The 18803-nt window shown below is 45.2% G+C and overlaps 3 protein-coding genes across 12 annotated transcripts in view; 1 reads left to right on the top strand and 2 right to left on the bottom strand.

Moving 5' to 3' along the window:
• Positions 1-533: 533 nt before the first annotated feature.
• Positions 534-2179, bottom strand: lyrm7 (LYR motif containing 7). Its single transcript, XM_080507160.1, has 5 exons — positions 2156-2179; positions 1896-1968; positions 1738-1808; positions 1088-1169; positions 534-889 (listed from the first exon to the last, which is right to left on the bottom strand). Exons 1-5 carry the CDS (start codon positions 2171-2173, stop codon positions 819-821), a joined length of 315 nt encoding a protein of 104 aa, XP_080363286.1. The 5' UTR covers positions 2174-2179; the 3' UTR covers positions 534-818.
• Positions 2180-2404: 225 nt separating this feature from the next.
• Positions 2405-4130, top strand: hint1 (histidine triad nucleotide binding protein 1). The gene is made up of 3 exons (XM_080507520.1): positions 2405-2550; positions 3621-3725; positions 3817-4130. The coding sequence occupies exons 1-3, from the start codon at positions 2440-2442 to the stop codon at positions 3979-3981; spliced, it is 381 nt and encodes a 126-aa protein (XP_080363646.1). The 5' UTR covers positions 2405-2439; the 3' UTR covers positions 3982-4130.
• Positions 4131-4768: 638 nt separating this feature from the next.
• cep170aa (centrosomal protein 170Aa) overlaps positions 4769-18803 on the bottom strand; it is a 41473-nt gene continuing 27438 nt past the window's right edge. For 2 of the 10 annotated variants that reach the window (XM_080507319.1, XM_080507321.1), the window contains exons 11-23: positions 17025-17408; positions 16459-16745; positions 15143-15235; positions 14216-14333; positions 12489-14057; positions 12264-12314; positions 11002-11272; positions 9962-10193; positions 9003-9170; positions 8832-8920; positions 8642-8735; positions 8504-8555; positions 4769-7772 (exon numbers count right to left, since the gene is read on the bottom strand). In XM_080507319.1, coding sequence (XP_080363445.1) covers positions 7444-7772; positions 8504-8555; positions 8642-8735; positions 8832-8920; positions 9003-9170; positions 9962-10193; positions 11002-11272; positions 12264-12314; positions 12489-14057; positions 14216-14333; positions 15143-15235; positions 16459-16745; positions 17025-17408 — 3737 coding nt within the window. In that variant the 3' untranslated portion in view covers positions 4769-7443. The remainder of the gene's footprint in view (positions 7773-8503; positions 8556-8641; positions 8736-8831; positions 8921-9002; positions 9171-9961; positions 10194-11001; positions 11273-12263; positions 12315-12488; positions 14058-14215; positions 14334-15142; positions 15236-16458; positions 16746-17024; positions 17409-18803) is intronic. The other 8 variants (XM_080507327.1, XM_080507320.1, XM_080507325.1 and 5 more) reach the window with 6 other exon arrangements.

The following is an 18803-nucleotide window of genomic DNA, read 5'->3' as shown; positions in this document are numbered from 1 at the left end:
AGCAAGCGTTGCCAGAGTAACGGCGCATACAGTTGACGTCATCGAGTAAGTTCTCCACGGGTACTGATCTGCGAATAAAGAGCGCTGCCATTTCTCTCTCAAAACCGGAAGTACGTGTAAATGTATACAGGAAGTAAATCTTGGTTTTTGATTCTTTTAATTTTTAACGTATATGAAACATTACAAACAAATAAAGGAAGAGCACAAACACACAGCCTTTAATATACAAAGTAAGTCTTTGTGTACCATAAGGAAGTCACAGAATCACCATTGCTTCGTGCTTCAGCAAAGTAGCCCGCGTATTTTAAGGAAAAATTAAAATTGCGCAAAGAAGAATTTAAGATTGAGCACTCAAAAATCATTTCTGTGCTCAGTTTCTCTACATGCTCAGGCACAGATTCTTCCTTTGTGCGCTCACAATTTATTTTTTATTTGCGCAGTTTTTGTTTGACTCGACAATTTTAAGTGGATTCATGAGTAAGGCTTGTAGTGCTCGAGAAGAATTCAATGCATTAGATTCAAAATAGACAATATACAGCTACACAAACAAGAATTTATTGCTCTATACATGAATTACAAGCTCCAGAAATACAAGGCAGAATTACATTTGAAAGCAATAACTGCTGTAACTAATGTTATCACATCATTGGAGTGGCACATGAAGCAAAATGAACGTCTTCACTGAATCACAGGCTGTTGTGACGATACACAGGAGTTGTTTTTCCTCCAGGAGATGATAAACAACACAAAATGCTGTTTTACATTGAAGTGAAGCTATTTAGTGGTAGAAAGTCTCTTTCTTGAGGTCAAATGACCTGTCATGACTTTTTCCTGGGCTGGTCACAATAAGGTACATTTTCTAACATGAGGCTTTCTCTGGGCCGAAGCACTGTGAGGAAGAAACAGAAAGGACAGCATTGATGAGCAAATCATTCAAAACCCAAAAAATAAACTGTGTAAGAGAGCGAGATGACTGGAATTATTTGGGTTTTATTCACATGCGTATGTTACTTTGAAGCATGTTGCAATATTTATTTGTTTTAAATAAATACAAAATAAAAAACAGGTTTCAAAAATCTACACATACCAAGTGTTTGGTCTCCAACATGTTCCATTTGTAAGACAGCTTCTCGAAGAACAATTTCCACATCTGAGCCCATTTTGATCATCTGTAAAAATACAGGAACAAGAGAAACAAGACACAGTATGGTTAAGACACAAATAAATTATGGAAACGAGGCTTAAAAATAAGCACTGTGTATGTATGGTCATCTTATAATACATAGATCCAATGCCAGTCATGTTTAGGTTACCCTTTAATGTAGAAGAAACATTATGAGATGGCATAGCGGTACTCCAAAAAGTATTTTGAGCTTGAAGTAGTAAAATACCTAACTTTGGATAGCACAATGCTTTTTATAAGATAATATTAAATAGAAGTGATACATGAGGATTTTTAATCACACTACTCTAAGACTATGACTGCCATAATAAAGGGTCATGATAATAAGACCTGTGTTAGGCTTGGATATAAGCTGGATTTTATATTCACTAATTTAAACATTTCTGATGTAAGGATTTTGTAATGAAGTTTGAAACTCCTGTGTAGAAAGCCCCCCACTCTGAAAACTCTTGCTTCAGCGCTATGACAGTGACTTGTGCACAAACAAAAGGCAATCGGTCAGCCCTGACACAGTAAACAAAGACCCTGGCATCGCATTGAAGTGGATCCAGTACCTTCTGGATGTCTTCTTCAGACGTTTCCTCTTTGTTTTTGCGGAACTCATCGTTGATCTTCAACCTGGCAGCTTTGTGGAGGAAAACAGTTGGATTTGGCGACAGCTCAGTTTGCATCCATCAGCTATTAGTGCAGGTGAAACCAGCTCAGGACTGACCTGTTAGAGCTCTGGCATCATCCTTGAAGACCTCCATCCTCGTCCTGTGCAGGGCTTTAAACACCCTGAGAGCCTGCAGCCATGCAAACAGTCAACAACATGGCAGAGGCGTCATAAAGCACGCAGGACAACATTTCAAAGAAAGTCTCCCGCAACATTACACGTATTAGATGACACAGCTGTTCTGAATAACATGAATAAATAACAAACAGATGAGAAAGCTGTCAGATTAAATGTGTTTGATACTGTTCCATGCTCACCTTCAAACGAGTCCCCATCTTGACGTTCTGTCTGTATGAAGATGACGTCAGTACGTAGAGCAGCATTAACCAATCAGCGCAGGTTTTGACGTAACGCCGACTTCCTCCGACTGAACCCGAAGTGGCTCGGCGGGCTCTCGGTTCCACTTCGGGTTTCGTCGGTGGAATGCAACGTCACCGCGCAGCGTATCGTTGGCCAATCAGAGAAGAGTTTGACGTGACGCCGAGTTTCACCGACTGAACCCGAAGCCGTGGCGACGAACCTTCGGCTAGTTTGCGCCAACATGGCTGACGAAACGGCGAAAGCGCAGGCTGCCACGCCGGGCGGAGACACGATATTTGGAAAGATCATACGCAAAGAGATCCCTGTTGACCTTCTCCACGAGGACGATCTGGTACGGGGGGCCGCAGTTTTATTTGTCGCCGCATTTTTGCACCGCTTTGCAAGCATGTGCTAATGTTAGCTGCACGCTCGCTTTGCAGAATTCTCTCCTGCGAATGTGTCGACCAAGTTTATTATTTGAAGAATCAAAGTTCAACAGTCCACTGACAAGTGCGTGTGCTAGAGCTGCAAAACAGTTTTGTATGCATTGTTCAGAAGAGTTATTACTGCAACAACAGTAAGCAAAAACTAATATGTAGGACTCCCACAATCAGAATCAGTACAGGAAAAGACAAACCATTTCGCTTTAGCTGTCATACAGGATGAACTGGATTGGATCAGCCAGTGACTGCAAAAATATCTTGCAAGTTATTCATGGATACGTTTGTTAAAGCTGCACTGCAAATTAGCTGTTCCTCCTCCACGTGATCAGACTACAAAGTTGGAGAAACACTGTTTATGGTGTTTTAGTTTGCCAAAAGAGATTTTTGGGTTCAGTTGTGTCTTTGACAAGTTTATGCAAACAGTCAAATGTTTTAGTGGCTCAGTATCTGGACACTACATACTGAGACATTTCGTTTGGAAGCTGTTATTGCAGCAAAATCCTGAATTAAAACATTTTCATTTGAATACAATGTCCATGTTGGTATGATATTAAAAGCATCAGCAGTAATGGTTCAATCGGTCGACCAGATACCCCCCCCCCCCAAAAAAAAGCCGAAGTCAGCATCAGAATAATTGTGTATAAATAGTGTGAATACATTGTTTTATGAATCTTGATAAACAATTAAACCCTCTCCCTCAGTCGCAGCTCATCCAATTGCGATTCTGTTCAGCTGGTACAGATAGATGTTAACTTCCTTTGTGCCTTATGTTGAATCCTGTTTTTCCTATATATGTGTAAGAAATAAGATCTACAATACATCTAGAAAGTTCACTGTATAAAGGCCTATAATTTATTTTCAGTGAAACTTCCATGTATTTGAGATTTTTATTTCCATTTCGTTGTTTGTTGTATTTTTAGGTCACATGTCAGATTTTTCTTTTTTTAATTTACCAACTATATTTTCCTTTGTGTTCCAGTGTGTAGCCTTCAATGACATTTCTCCTCAAGCGCCCACTCACATCCTGGTGGTTCCCAAAAAGCCGATTGTTCAGCTCTCGGAGGTGGAGGACGAGGACGCTGCAGTGAGTACGGATTTATTAACTTCACGGCCGCGAGCCGATGCGTTTCCTTTTCCGCCACATGTAATCCTCGCCGTTTGTGTTTCTGTTCCAGTTGTTGGGCCACCTGCTGATCGTCGCAAAGAAGTGTGCTCAAAAAGCCAGCCTGTCGAACGGCTACAGGATCGTCATCAACAACGGCAAAGACGGAGGGCAGTCGGTGTACCACCTCCACGTCCACGTCCTTGGTGGACGCGGTATGGGCTGGCCGCCCGGCTAACCCACCTTCGTTATACACTGCCATACGCTGTCATGTATGTCGTCTCGGTGCCAGCGAGGCCTGAGTTGGAAATAAATCAATTTGTCATTTGAACCAAGAGTCAAAACCTGGAAAATTCAGCAATGTCAATAAAATGCACTTCATGAAAAGACGTGAGTGTTTGTGTTTCTTTGCGCCAGACTGATGTGGAAACAGTACTGTAGCTCATATATATATATATATGTATATATATATATTCTATAGACTTTTGCAGACTTCTCTGTGCTGTTCATTTCTGGGTCAACCTCCAGAATTAGACGTTCCAACTCCAGTGGATGAATCAGCAACTTTTATTCAAAGCTTTTTTACACTTTACTGTGTCCATAACCAGCTTGCAAGCAGGAGCAATCGGTCCTGATGTCCTCATGTTAGACGACACAATAGCTTAAAACGGTTGCCTCAGTGAGAACAGCCATGTTTGTTTTGTCATACGTGTGACTCCAGCTTGCATGTTCTCCCTGAGCCAGCATGGTCTTCGAGTGGTTACTTTAATTTGATGCTTTCTATAATGTGGTGGTTGTTTTTGGGGAATCCTGGTCCGCAAGGGGCTTCCAATGCCGACAATCAACAGATATCATCTCATAGAGAACCGGTCTTGCATACATGCGGTCAGAAAACGAGGCAGCATATTCCCTAGATGACAACACCATAGATCACGGTAATTTCCTGGAACTAATACTTCTCCTGGGATCAATCAAAAGAAGGGAGAGACAATTTAATGGCTCTGTTTTTATTAACAATGCGAACCAATACAAATGATGATAATAAAATGCGTGACACATCCGCATTGTTAAAATAAACAAAATAAATAAAATGGTGGTTTTCTTTACAAAAATAACCAAAAAAATAAAATAAATACAAAGAACACTGATACGATGACATGTAGAATTTAAAAAAACAACAAAAAACATGTACCTAGCATTCACAGTCTCCTAAATCTTTTGTGTCTGGGAAGAAAAAGGGGAAAATGTAGCTGATGAAACCTTTTACTTCTACTTCTGCATGAAAAAAAACCCACCAAATCCTAATGTGCAAAATGAGAGAAATTCTTTTGTTAACTACACATTTTAACTCACTTTTTAAGCCCCAATATTGTCAAAACGGGCACTTTGAGTCATTGAAAAACACTGTACAGCACAGAGAGAAGTTATTGGAAATGTACTCTGGTACCCGACTTCACTATTGTAAGAGCATCTAAGTCCTAACACGCTGCCTTTTGAACACAAACTATCAGCTGAAGAGAGTCAGAATGTGGTTAGTTCCCCAAGAGCAGCAAATTCAATGACAAAAAAAAGAAAAGAAAAGGAACCTCGACTATTTCAGTAACAATTAAACAAAACGTACTGTATGTACACACTGATTCGCAGCTGCTTAATAAGCAAAAAGTATGAAACACAAACAGAGCTTATTTGAATTTGTCGGCTTTTGAGCCACCCCCAAAAAAGGCCACCTTGTGAGTTACTCTTTTAAAAACTAACCCCAGCAGCTTGATCATGCAAATGCGTCGTTGAGCGACAAGTACATTAGAAAGTACTCAATACCAGTATCTAAAAATTACAAAACAGTGTCTTTAAACAACTCGACCAGTTGCAACAGAGGCCTTGTCGTCTGTCACTGTGGTAGAAAGTAGAAAAATATCCAATTGGAAATCATAGGACACTTCGGAGGCTTTGTCATGTGGCCTAAGAATAAAAAGGAGTTGCCGGCAATGTTTAAAAAAAAAGAGGAAAAAAAAGTGTTTCATTCTCAAAAATAAGCTTGTTAAATCTTTGATTTGACAGAAAACATGTTGTAACATTCAGAGAAATGGAGGAACTGCAGAGGAAGGAGGTATTAAAGGAAAAGTTTGGCGTTTCAGTGGGTTTCGCTTTGAGACACTTGGAATGAAAACTGTACTTTTGTACTTTTTTTTAATAGTATCAATAAATCTTCTAACTTTGAAAAGCGTAATTATTTATCTTTGACTTTGTGCCACATTTGCAAGTCAGATGCATTTGTGGGATGAACAGTGAGGTGGAAATATTTTTGCTGTTTTTGGTTGAGCTTTCATGTTTTTTTTTTTAATCTTTAATCTTTTTGTGTGTTTCATTCTGGATTCTGCTTCTCTGTCTTTCAGCTGCTCTCTCGTTTGCCGTGTTAATTCAATTCTTCATTGCTTGTCTTGTTTGACTTCCAACATTACTGAAAACTGCCCCCAGATCAGCTGGCAGAGCGCGACTGAGATGCTTTGAACTGCTGCTTGCGGGATGGGATGCCATCGCACAGCACGGTGTGGCCTCGTGTACGCTTGTTCCAAATCAAACATCCGAGTCACGTGACCCGCCGGAAGAGAGGAGCTGAAAGACAAAAAAAACAACTTATCGCGCCGTCTTTTCTGCCAAGAAAAAGAAGCGGTCGCGTTGCAGCCTTTAACGAAAGAGTCATGAAAAACAGGAGAGAGAGATGAAAGCTATCATGCATTTTTTGAGAAAACTTATTTGCAGTTTAAAATATTAAAATACAGCTCATACGTACAGTAATACGGATTTGTGTTTGTTTCATTGTTATTGCATCAGACTGAAGATGAGCTTGATTTACCGTCTCCGCCCCACTTTGGACAAACGACTCCTTTAAAATGTGGAAGAATTTCAAGATGGCCCTTCAGTTTAACTACATGAAGAAACACGGTAACTTTGGTAAGTGGATCGTCGTCGAGTTTTCCCAAAAAAGTCCGCGAGTCTTTAAAAACCACCGTTAAGTTATTAGTGTGATCGTTGCAACTCGGTCTTTGCTACGTCTGCAGTGAGGGGAAGGCACTACAAATCAGTTCAAGAGACCATCTTAAAACCAAACAAACCAACGGCATCCGTTTGATTTGTTTGGTGAAAACGTCCCGACTAATTTATAAAATTAAAAAAAATGTTTTTTTTGCAGTGTGTCGTCTTTATTATAGTGTAAACAGAACTGAAATACTTTACAATGCATTCTGCTTGTCTGAACGTATTAAAGTTGGCGTTGAGGGGTTTAGCGTTGCTACGATGGAGGGTGTGTTTTTAAGGCATGTCCGTCGGTTTGGGAGGAGGGTCCAGACACGTGGGGGGGGGGGGGGGGCAGGAGGACACTGTACGACCACAGACGTCTGTCCACTGAGAGAACAAGCAGCCTGGCGGACGTCTGAACACTTTTCAAGCAGAAATGTCAAGAGTTGTAGTTAAAAATCATTCATGGGTCAGTTTCCGTTTGAGTTTCCGTCCATGGAGCGTCAGATGGAGGTTAAGAGGAGTCCAGAGGTCAAGTTGAAGCGCTTCAAGTTCCGCGCCTCTTGCTAAATGAGGGACATTTCCCCCGTCCTGGAGTGGCCGTCGTCCGCAGAGCGCCGCGACGAAACCGGTTCGAATGTTCCTACGTCCCATCGTCTCACGCCCGCGCCCGCTAACGTCGCGGTCACTTCTGAGCGATGGCCTCCTCTCCGCTCGGACGCAAGCGGCTGAAGGACAGTCCCCTGACGCCGGCCAACCCCAGAGCCTTGCTGGTGTCCCGCGCCTTCTCTTCTGTGCTGACGGCCGTCTGGACCCTGGTGGCGGCTGCCGGAGCCGCGGGCGCAGGAAGGATCTCGGGCAGAGAGTTTTTGGCGGAGGGCGCGGCCCCGGACCCGGGGCTGGGGGCGGAAGTTGTTTTGGCGGTCTGGGGTTTGGTTGGCGTGGTTGGGCTGGGCAGTCCGAGGCTGGCCAACGCATCCAGAGTCCCGTCTGGGTCGACCATCACATTGATCACTGGAAGAGGAGAGGGACAAGAATCGGCTGTGGCATGTGGACTATAAGTACTTTAGAAGTAAATTCTGCTCAGACAAGAGGAAGTGTTTTGTTTTTTTTTGGTTTTTAATCTGATTAGAGTTCTTGAAATTGACTGTCGGAGCTTTGTGACGCTTCAGGCATGTGCCAAAGAACAACTGGTCAACGTTGGAGACAAGCGCTGCTCTTAAACATCATATTGTCTCTCCAATAGACTAAATAGGAACAACAATCCTTTGAGGTTGCACTTTCAAAAGAAACAAATCAATTGCAGATATTAGTTAATTTCTGCGAAATTCTGTATTATATGTGTTATATATATATATCAACATGCATCTGTTGAACCATTATTCTAAGTTTCAGTATCGTCCCTCACGGAGCTACATGTGGAAAAGGGAAATCATTTAATGGAGTCAAAAGTGCGCAATAGTTTATACGGGTGTGGATCTAAACTTTATTTGGACTGACTTCACAAACACACAGTGAAGTCAAAGAAAAACTTCATTTTGCAATAACTCATAAAGAATTATTTTAATTCAGTAGGTCGTGTCTCCTGTGTGAACGTCAGTGTCCTTCAGTCATTCAGCTCTGCTTGACCATTCAAAAAGAAAAACAAATCAGCTAAACCGACCTTGTAATTCTCAAATTCATGTGTTTCTCAGACATTAACTGTACCAACTTGTCGTGTTTGTAACGTGTGTCTTCCGCTTTACCTTGGAGTTGTTTCTCTACTCTCTTCAGTTCAAGAAGAATTGAGGAGATTTCCTGTTGATAGCAAAAAAATAACAGCAGGTTTTAGCTTTCAATGATGCTTCACAATGAATTTAATGCAGACAAGAGTGTTCCAGGACCTTGTTGGAGGTTTTAAGAAGTGGTACTTCACTCTCTGATCTCAGTTTGTTCTCTATTTCGTCCCAGTTCCTGTCCTTGTCCTTGAACAGAATCCTGAAAAACGAAACAAAACAAAAAATCCAGAATGACATATTTATTCTAACGCTAGACTTTCATCCTCAGTAGCATCATGAGGAGAATCAACGTCACCTGATTTTTCCTGCTGTCTTGTCGACAGAGTGTCTGATCTTGGAGGATAATTGAGAAACTGAATGAAGCAGCAGGCTGTCCAACACCGCCTGAACACACAAACAAACAAACATTGGCACCAATTGACAACCGACAGATGATTGCAGATCGTTTTGTTGAACCCCCGCTCACGTCTTCTCGGTTCCAGGTGCGCCTCCTCAGAGCCCGGGGCTCCAGACTGTCGGGAGCTCGGGGGCGGAGCTCCACCGGTTTCCCTTTAGTCTCCGGAGGCTTCGTGGTCGAAATCACAGGTGGAATCTTTCTGAAGTTCAGGCTCTCGTCAAACACGCGATCCACCAACTGTACCGAGCGTAGGAGGGGAAAGAAGAAGGGGGGGGGGGGGGTTAATGGATCTCCCTGGTGGTTGTTGTATTTCGTGCAGTTAAGCGAGGAAGTGAAGCTCGATGAGAAATGGAGGCGTTGAAGCCCACATGGAAAGAACCTATACCAGGATATATGCACATATATGAAACCTAGAAGCAGTTTATATGCACATATATGTGTATATATATGCCACATATAGGCGAAATTGGGGTGCATATATGTGAATGTACAGGCCATATAGGTCTCCTGTACTGCTTCTATATTTCCACATATATATATATATATATAGCCCATATCTCACTTTGGCAACTGTCATACATTATCAAGGAAATAACTAAGAACTAACTAAAAAACAATTATGCAAGAAGAACATATAGGTGCATATATGCACACATATATACGTGCATATATGCACCTATATAGGTACCTGTATGCAGGTATATGTGTACATATATGTGCATTTATGTACATATAATATAGGAAAACGGCCAATTTTATATATGTCACATATATTGAAAACCTATATTAAAACATATATGTTTATATAGATTCTTTCCACGTGGGAGCTCTGTGAGGGCAGCAGCTCTGAAGTTGTAACTTACATAATTTACATCTCAAGCAGAGGAAAGTTATGAAGCGATAAAAAGTTGTGCAGTTTTAATCCGAGCAACACAGGAGGAATGGCGGCGGTAACGATGGAGGCGTGTGCAGTCGGGAAGAAGGAGGAGGAGAAGAAGAAGAGGAAGAGGAAGAAGAAAATCGGGCACCTTTTTCATGCTCTCCTGTATGTCCGGCTGCGTGGGACGTGCAGGGCCTACCTCTTCCCGGGTGTCGATAGCGGATCCCGGGGTGGTGGCGGCGGTGCTGACGGTGGTGCTGGGCGCCGTGCCCGACGAGCTGACCGAGTCGATCTCGCCGGCCACGTCGTGGATCTCGCGGGCCAAGATGGCCAGGTCCTGAGCCAGGTCCTGGCTGATCCTGCGCACACAGGGGAATAACCTGGTAACCGTCAGACAGGGATCTTTAGGACTCGGGGTCGACGTCGGGGTGAAAACATGCAACACACTGATCTGCCACCGCTCACACAGTAAAATCAAGATTCAGCCATTAAAGACGACATTGCGTCATTGCATGAAACCATTATGAGTTCCCACATGGAAAGAACCTATATAAACATATATGTTGTAATATAGGTTTTGATATAGGTTTTTAATATATGTGACATTTATAAAATTGGCCGTTTTCCTATATTATATGTACATAAATGCACATATATGTACACTTATACGTGCATACAGGTACCTATATAGGTGCATATATGCACGTATATATGTGTGCATATATGCACCTATATGTTCTTCTTGCATAATTGTTTTTTAGTTAGTTCTTAGTTATTGCCTTGATAATGTATCACAGTTGCCAAAGTGAGATATGGGCTATATATGTGTGTAAATAAAGAAGCAGTACAGGAGACCTATATGGCCTGTATATTCACATATATGCACCTAAATGTTGCCTATATGTGGCATATATACACATATATGTGAATATAAACTGCTTATAGGTTTCATATATGCGCATATATCCTTGTATAGGTTCTTTCCATGTGGGTTAAAAGGTCAAGAGTATAAAAACCAAAGCAAAGCAAATCTTCCCAACGGCTGGAAACTAGATCTAAAGCACTGTTTGTGCTTGATGTGACTCGTGGTCACTTGATTGAAAGCGTGTTTTCCTCAGGTTGTCGGTAAATCAGGTAAGAGATTAAAAAGGTATCATCAGTGGAGCGTCGCTCAGTGCAGAACAATACCTGGCTATCTCCTCGCTGTGTGCCGTCCAGTCCCTGATGTACTCCTCTTGCTCTCTCATGCGGTGTTTGATCCCGGCCCCACCCGGCCCCGGCAGCGGACCGGGGGACGCGCCGACGGCTCCGATCCTGGAGCCGCGGTGCGGGACGAGGTGATGAGGGCGGACGTGGGAGCGACCGCCGTGCTTCGGAGAATTCCGACTGGAGCCGAACTCCTCCTCCGACGTGGAGCCGTACTCCGGCGGCAGACGTCTCCACCGGCCGCTGCTGGACACTGTGAGGACAACAGGAGTCTTTTAGTCCATGTCGATGTCCGTCGGTCTGTCACGGCGTCCGATATCCAAGAGATTAATACACGAGCAACTGAATATGAGAAGCTTTGTTATTGCGGCAGCTTTGATCGGAGTAAAAGTATAAAAACAGTTAAAATAAAAGAATGCTTAGCTGCTTAACAACAGAAACAGCAGCAAAGAATAATACTATTGAGCCGATTTCAAGGTTTCCAACCCAGACAGCCAACAGCAAACAAACAAAAATACCTCAATCAAGCATCACACTGGACATTAGGATGTTGCAAAATGGTGAAACACCAGTAGAATTAGTGTCGCTGCAACGCATTCAGCCCAACACTTTGCTCTTCCCAGAGTTAGAAAACAGTACCTCGAGTCGGTGTTTTTACTATTTGGTTGGTTTAGTATTCTAACAACAGATACTGAGGTTTCGTCTGTTTTCTACAGAGCTGCGGTAATTGAAAAACAACTGGAAAAGGACCCCCGTGACAGTGTTTATCAATAAGCTGCTTCAGGCCAAAACTGAAGTGTGTGTGGATGCCGTAGTTTAAAAAATCTCCACCAGGGGGCGAACTTTTCCAAAGCAATCTGCTGCTGGGGTTTATTTCCAATGTAAAATGTTGAGACAGGAGAAGAGTGAGGTTGATGCTGGAGAGCATTTGGGTTCATCATCACAGTGTTAACTGAATGAGATGACGCAAAGTTAATAATGCAACATGCTAGAGCTGGGCCATTGTAGCTCGGTGTTACTCGCGTTCATTTACTGTGATTTTTTAGCTTTAGAATTGGAAAACAAAACGTGTTTAGTCTCACTTCAGGTTATTCTGACAGCTGCATGTCAGATTTTTTTTTTTTTTAAACGTAATTAACTTCTATAGCAATCTCTTTCTGTGACCCAGGTCTGACACTTCTAAACACACACAGCACACTTTGACACACGCAGTCACGTTAGACTGTGTGGTTCTGGTACAGTACCCATCAGCTCTTCGTCTGCATCATCAGCTGCAGGTTCGGGCTGAGAGCTCTCTGGACGATAAAAACCAGTGTACAAGTTCAACAAGGTGCAGTGGAAATGTTTACAACAAGAATGGCAATGATGCAGATTTATACATTTTGCTTTTTGCACCTTTGCTTCTAAAAAAAATCTAAATAAAAAAAAAATCTCATCAGATAGATAAGAGGTTCAGGCGCTGTGCTCACCTGTGGGTGAGGAGTATCCCGACGTGGTGGTCTTCGACTTGGCCTCGTTCAGTTTGGACACGCTGTTGGCCCTCATCCGGGGCGTCAGCCGGCTCTCGGTGGGCGTCGACGAGCGCAGACCCAGACGCAGCGCCGTCTCGGCCGACAGGCGGGTGGAGGACGAGGCGCCGCCGCTCCGGGTCACCGTGCACTCGGAGTCGCTGCGCGCCGAGATGGAGCCCACGCGGCTCCGCCGCGGCTGAGCCAGCAGGTCCAGCCGGGACAGGCCCTTCCGGTTGGAGGGCGGCTTGGAGGTGGAGCTGGTGGTGGACACCTCGGACGCCACGGAGACCCGGTCCGCGTCGGCCAGGTCGGTGTCCGACGTGTCCCCGAGACGAGCCCGGCGGAGCAGAGAGGCCCTGGTGGGCCTCGGCTGAGGCAGGCCGGCCTGCTTGACCAGGGACGAGGCGGTGGCCGCCTGCGGGCCGCGGCCGCTTTTGGACGAGGCGCTGTTGGTCTTCGCGGACCTGCTGTCCGGTTTCGAATGCGACGCGTCTCCGGAGCCGCGTCTGTATCCCGCGTGCCCCAGAGGGCCGGAGTAGGTCTCCTGGTCCGAAGACAGGATGTCGGAAATGGGGAAGGAGGACGTCTGGTCGTCGTCGGTGAGGTCCAGAGACGGCTGCCGCGCCCTGGAGGAGGCGGCGGGCTGACCGGAGCGGCGGGCGTCGGTGCGGCCGGCGCTTTCGACCGTCCTGGTCTTCGCCTTCCTCTCCAGGCGCTCGCGGGCGCAGGTGCTCGTGATGCTGGTCTTGGAGGCGGTGCTCATGTTGCTCTTTTCCCGGTGCATGCTGCTGAAGGAACGCCGCTTCTGTGCGCCGCCGCCGCCTCTCCTCTCCGCCTCTCCGGCCGCGTGGCTGGCCGTGCTGGCCGTGTCCACGTCGGACTCGGGAGAGATGGAGCCGGCTCGGGGGGGGAAGCCGGAGCTCGAACCGCCGGTCTTGCCGCTCTTCGGCTCCAGTTTGTTTTCGTCCCTCAGCTTGGCCTCCAGGAAAGCCATCACAGCCTCGGTGTCTTTCAGCAGCGTCGCCGTGTCCATGCTGCCCACCGAGTCGCTGCGCTCGCGCCCGCCGCCGCCGCCGCTGCCGCCCCGGTTGATGTGTGGGATGAGCTCCGGCGGGACATTAGCGCTGGGCTTCTCAATGGTGAAGCTGCCCTGGCGGACTAGCGGCTTCCCGGACTTCTCTTCTCCTCCTTCTCCTCCTCCTCCTTCTCCATTTCTCTCCTCTGACCTCTTCCTCCGTTCGGTCCGGAGAGGAGCCTTCGCCGGAGAGGAGGTGGAGCTCTGTTTCCGTTTGCCGGCCATGTCGCCGTCCTCCATGGGCGATGGGGACTCTCCGTCTCCCTTGTGCTCTTTCTCCGGAGGCTCAGTGTCCTGTTTCTCCCCGATCTCAGACCTCAGAGCTTTAGGGCTGGATTTAGCCCGGGGGTCATCCACAGGGAGCTGGGGGAGGGTCCTGCGTTTACGGTCGGTCAGACTGGAGGACGATTCACCTCTGCTGACAGATGCACCAGATTCTTGGGCTTCAGTCCCTTTGTAAAACAAAAGAAAAAAGAAAAGAATTTAATTTAAATTGCAACTCTAGTCAATGAATTATCTCAGAGTTTGGTGATTTACGGGAAAATCACCAAACGCATATTCCAACTGTAGGTCTAAAGCTAAATTCATTGAGAGGAAGGCGGAGTCGTACCTCTCTCTTTGTGCAGGAATGCGGCCGTCTCAGCACCGGAGCCTTCTGGATCCGTCCTGGTGTGATTGGCAGCTAAACTCGCCCACTCAGAAACCCAACTGGACTCCCCGGGGAGAGCCTGAGGCCACGCGAGTGACGAGAAACAACCGGGAAGGAAACAAGAGGCAAGAAAACGGTGAAAACGGTAAAAAAATTGCCACACTGAAGACGGGATGTTGATTTATAAACATTCCTGTAGTGATAAGTAAGTCATATTCATCCCATTTAGAGAATTATATAAGCTATAAATTATGACATATATATGATTTTGGCCATTTTTACACTGTACTGCAAACATTATTCTTGTTAAATGACATTTAACGTTGAATTTGAGTTCGTCACAAATGTAAAACAGGTCTTGAAAACGTTAGAAATGTCTTTATTCAAGGTTTTTACATTTCAGTGGCTTAAAAAGGGTTAATGTGATTCTGAGGTGGTTTTCTCTGTTATTAAAGACACACGCAGTGGAAACTTTTACAGTGAAGCAACTTTTTTTTCTCTCTCATTTGACGATGAAATATAAATGGCATAAAAAGAGAAGTACGGTCAGAAGGGCTCATGGAACCGGTCTCCTCTGTCTTTTGAATGGCCTGGAGGGCCGAGCGTCTCTCCTCATCTTGGTTTGATCTAGGTCACTCTCAGGGAGGACCTGTCTACTCCCAGACTGAGGGAGCGAACGGTCAAGCTGCAGGAGTGATTGTGACTCAGATTACAAAACCGAGCTCGTCTACGCCCGTTCTACAGAAAAACATATTTTGCTGATTTATTTTACAGGGATTTATCGGGCTCTCCACATTTCAAAATAAAGGGAGAGGTAGAAAGAGGAAGAACACAAATGCAAACTACCCAAAATAGTGCAAAAAAGTACGTTTCAGTTTATTTTTCTACCTCTTTTCCAGGCTCCTCCGTCTTCTTCCCTTTTCCTTCTACTTTCAAGTCCGACAGAATTGAAGAATCTGAGTTCTGCTGCAGACCGAACACCTACGAGTACCGTCAAACACGGGAGAGAATAAATGAGTCCAATTTGATGTTAAATGCATTTTGGAATACAACATAAGAAAGGGAAGTATCACTCAGCGCTGCAATGACATTTAAGACCCTCATAATTTTCTACTCACACACTTCCTACAGTTTTTTTATTTAATGCTTTTTAATGTATTGAAACACTGGAACAATTTGATAGAACAAGTTGCTCTTAAATAAAGCAATGGTCAGGTCGTTACCATGGAAACTGACACACACACACACACACACACACACACAAAGGGAAGCTGTGCCAATTAGTGTCAGCTAATTACAGGCATTAACATAACAACGCTTCCACTTCTGCATGTCATGCTCTCATTGACTACTAGAAACACACCCCAGTAGAAATACACCCCAGTAATTATATCACTTTTCCTCAGGATATAACACCTGCATGCCACATCTTACGGCGTAATTTATAACCGTTTGAATTATGACAGTTTTAATCATTTATTAAAGTAGGTTTTCTATGTTCACATTAACTCCTGACAAGGCCTGGTGACAATAATACCAGTTTATTCTCATCCTGAACGTACCTCTGACTATAGAGCACTACAAGAAAAGGACTATAGAACGATATGTATGGCAGTATTACGGACTCCCTGTAGGGTTGGTTAATAAAACAGCCCAGTGCTTGATGGAGCAAGTCTCTCCAGGCTATTAAAGAAGCATTAGGTGGGACCAGTGGGACAGACGAGATGAGTGGAGATTGAGGGAGGCAAAAGACAGAGGATAACTTTGTTTTAGTGGCGACGCGAAGCGGACTCAGAAGACTCAGCAACCCTGCGTGCCAACCAAGCAGGTAATAAACAGCCCACAGACACGCGACGTCTTCCTTGTTTGATCTGTGCTACCTTGTCTTGAAAATGATTGTAGTTTTATAGTTGCTTTTCAACAACATTTTTATTGTTAAGAAGCTCTTAAATTCACATCTATTCAAATGGAAGGCTTTAATATGCAGAGTGAGTAGTAATAAAACAAAGTGAGAAAACCTCTAGTTTTGTAATTCTAGATTTGTTGTGATAGTCAGAGCATAGCATTTCCAGTTAATTGACCTATTTGTAGCATTGAATGAAAAGTATATATATATAAAAAGAACCTGTGGTAGTGCTGGTAATGAGACATTGTGGTCCAGTCAGAGAAACGTTCTAACTTGCAGTTGACTAACGGGTCCACACCTTGTCTATCATGCGCCTGGCCTCCTCCTCCTCCGGATTTCGGTTCTCCAGCTCGATGGTGTAGGTCCCCTTGTCACTGTCGCCGTCCTCCGCTGCCGCCGTCCCCCCCACTCCTGTCCCCGCCACCGAGGCGTCCTCGCTGGGACTGGTGGGGCTGCCGGTCGCCAGGCCGGTGCTGACCGAGCTCCGGCCGATGCTCGGGTCCTCGGACCGCTGCTTGAGGAGCACGCGGGCGGCTGTGGGGGCTCCGGCGGTCACGGTGGCCGGTATCGGAGCAGGGACCTTCCCTGCAGGCCAGAAATATGGCTGTTTAACCAGACGTGCTTTTTTCTTTTTTTTTTTATTGAGGACCATGATACAGAGACAAGGAAGTGTTGTCACAACTGTTAAACCGAGTTAAACATCGACATGAATGGTGCCACTGAGGCGTTCTTCTACATTAATGACTAAACTGTGATCGTGTCCCAGAGTACTTTAAGGGCACATCTTGGAACTGAAGGGTTATTTTCAGAAACGGACACAAATCTGCTTGTGAGCGCGAAGACGACGAGTCACCGCTTCATTACCTGAGTCCGAGGCCGTAGAGGCCGAAGTGGAAATGCTGAACACCTTGGGGTGAGAGGGCGGCTGTGGACACAGTCCCTCCCCGCCGGCCCCGCCCCCTAGCAGCGGTGCAGTCTGGGAGAACGAGTAGGACCGGCGCTTGCGGGGGTTTTCCTCGTCGTAGAACTCGATCATGAAGGCAGTGCGGGGGCCGGTTCCTTTACTTCCGCTTACAGTCACGTTCCCCCCTCCCACTCCTCCTCCTCCTGCTCCCGCTCCTCCTCCTCCTCCTCCCGCGTGGCCGTACGCTGCTTTTAGGCGCTCCTCGATGGCGTGGCGGCGATTGGCGAAACGCAGACCCAGCCCGTTCTCTGAGTCACTCTGAGTGCCGTCTTCATGTTTGCTGCCTGTTAAGAGACAAAAACAAAACTCATAAATTACAACGTCGATTTTCTAACTAGGGGACAGCAAATCCTACACCCGTAGGACTTAAGAAACATTTTTAAATGCACATGATACTACCTAGGTCAACTTCCAGGAGAAGAACCCCAAAAAACACATAAGGAACCAAAGCACAAAGCGCAGGTCCACTGTAGGTACATGGTAACCATCACAGCCTCAATCAACCATCAACGTGTGATTTAATGACGACATTCCTGCAGGTTTCTATACTTTGCATCAGTCTGGATGCCGTCGTCGTGCCCTCTGGGTGGTGTGTGGTGACAGCCAGTGTGCCATGCTGATCCAGACATGCCACCCATGTAAACACTGGCCCGGCCTCACGAGCAGCAGCGAGGGGGGAAGGGGAACCCTCAGAGGGAGGGAGGGGGAGGAGGGGGTGTGGATGGCGAGATGTGTTTGTGTGTGTTGGGGGAGGATTCCGGATGGGGAAAGAGTATGAGGTGAAAGGAGAGAAGTGAAAGAAAAGAGAGCCTGGAGAGTGGAGGATGGGGGATGTGGGGGAAAAACAAAACTGGATTAAGTGGTTGTAAAGCAAAAAAATAAATAAAAAATACCCAGAGGTGGAGGAAACGGAGGGGCTCAGTTTATTGTGCTTCGCTCCGGGAGTTGACAGTCACTTACACTGTCAGCTTCAACCAAGCAGTTAACTTGCTAACTGTCGGCCCATCAGGGTGTCTGAGGAGTGAAGGGGAGGAAGCAGCACATGACCGTCAGCTTCACACATCACTTGCATGAAGAAATGTACTGGACTGGTTCTTTTTTTTTTTTTTCTTACACTACAAATAAAGAGCTTGAGTAACTCCATAAGTGCAGCTCACATTTTTACATTTACATCCAGGATGGTATGTCTTCAGTATCAATATTTGAAATGAGTCTTTTGTTGTCACTGCAGGAGTGCTGCATTGTCCACTGCATTGCAATGTGAGAAAAAAAAAAAAAAAGAAGGACAATGTGCCTCTGTAGCTGAGTGGACTGTTCTGGTTCTGATGACACTTCACTATTGTCCTCCAAGACCTGCAGTCTCTTTCTGAATAATCCAGACTGAAAGTCTTTTTGAAAGTTTTACTGTGGACAAATTATCCCTGTTTTGGCAGGGGATGTCTCCATTAAGTGTTTTTTTTGTAGTTATAGCCACTGAACGAGTTCATGATGAAACTATAATAGGTGTAGATATTATATCTAATAAGAGCAGGGGGCATGGTGCTGCTTCCCAGGGACTAGAGCCTAATAGAGAGTAATGGAGGCCGGCAATGGGTTTGACAAATTGTTGTCGAATCTAAAAAATAAACCTGATGTCTCAATTTTTCTTTATTTATGGCTGAAAACCTCTTTAACAAAAG

This window comes from Blennius ocellaris, assembly GCF_963422515.1.
Source record: "Blennius ocellaris genome assembly, chromosome: 13".
NCBI lineage: Eukaryota > Metazoa > Chordata > Actinopteri > Blenniiformes > Blenniidae > Blennius > Blennius ocellaris.
The sequence above is the reverse complement of the archived record's forward strand: the minus strand, read 5'-3'. Positions and strand labels throughout refer to the sequence as shown.

What these genes read in the sequence shown, in the direction of transcription:
- lyrm7 (XM_080507160.1), bottom strand. An exon ending in CTGAAGAAGACATCCAGAAG is followed by an intron (nt 1,170 to 1,737) that starts GTACTGGATCCA and finishes GTATTTTTACAG; the next exon opens with ATGATCAAAATGGGCTCAGA. An exon ending in TGTTGGAGACCAAACACTTG is followed by an intron (nt 890 to 1,087) that starts GTATGTGTAGAT and finishes TCTTCCTCACAG; the next exon opens with TGCTTCGGCCCAGAGAAAGC.
- hint1 (XM_080507520.1), top strand. Translation starts at nt 2,440, where the DNA reads ATGGCTGACGAAACGGCGAAAGCGCAGGCTGCCACGCCGGGCGGAGAC. An exon ending in TTCTCCACGAGGACGATCTG is followed by an intron (nt 2,551 to 3,620) that starts GTACGGGGGGCC and finishes TTTGTGTTCCAG; the next exon opens with TGTGTAGCCTTCAATGACAT. An exon ending in TGGAGGACGAGGACGCTGCA is followed by an intron (nt 3,726 to 3,816) that starts GTGAGTACGGAT and finishes TTTCTGTTCCAG; the next exon opens with TTGTTGGGCCACCTGCTGAT.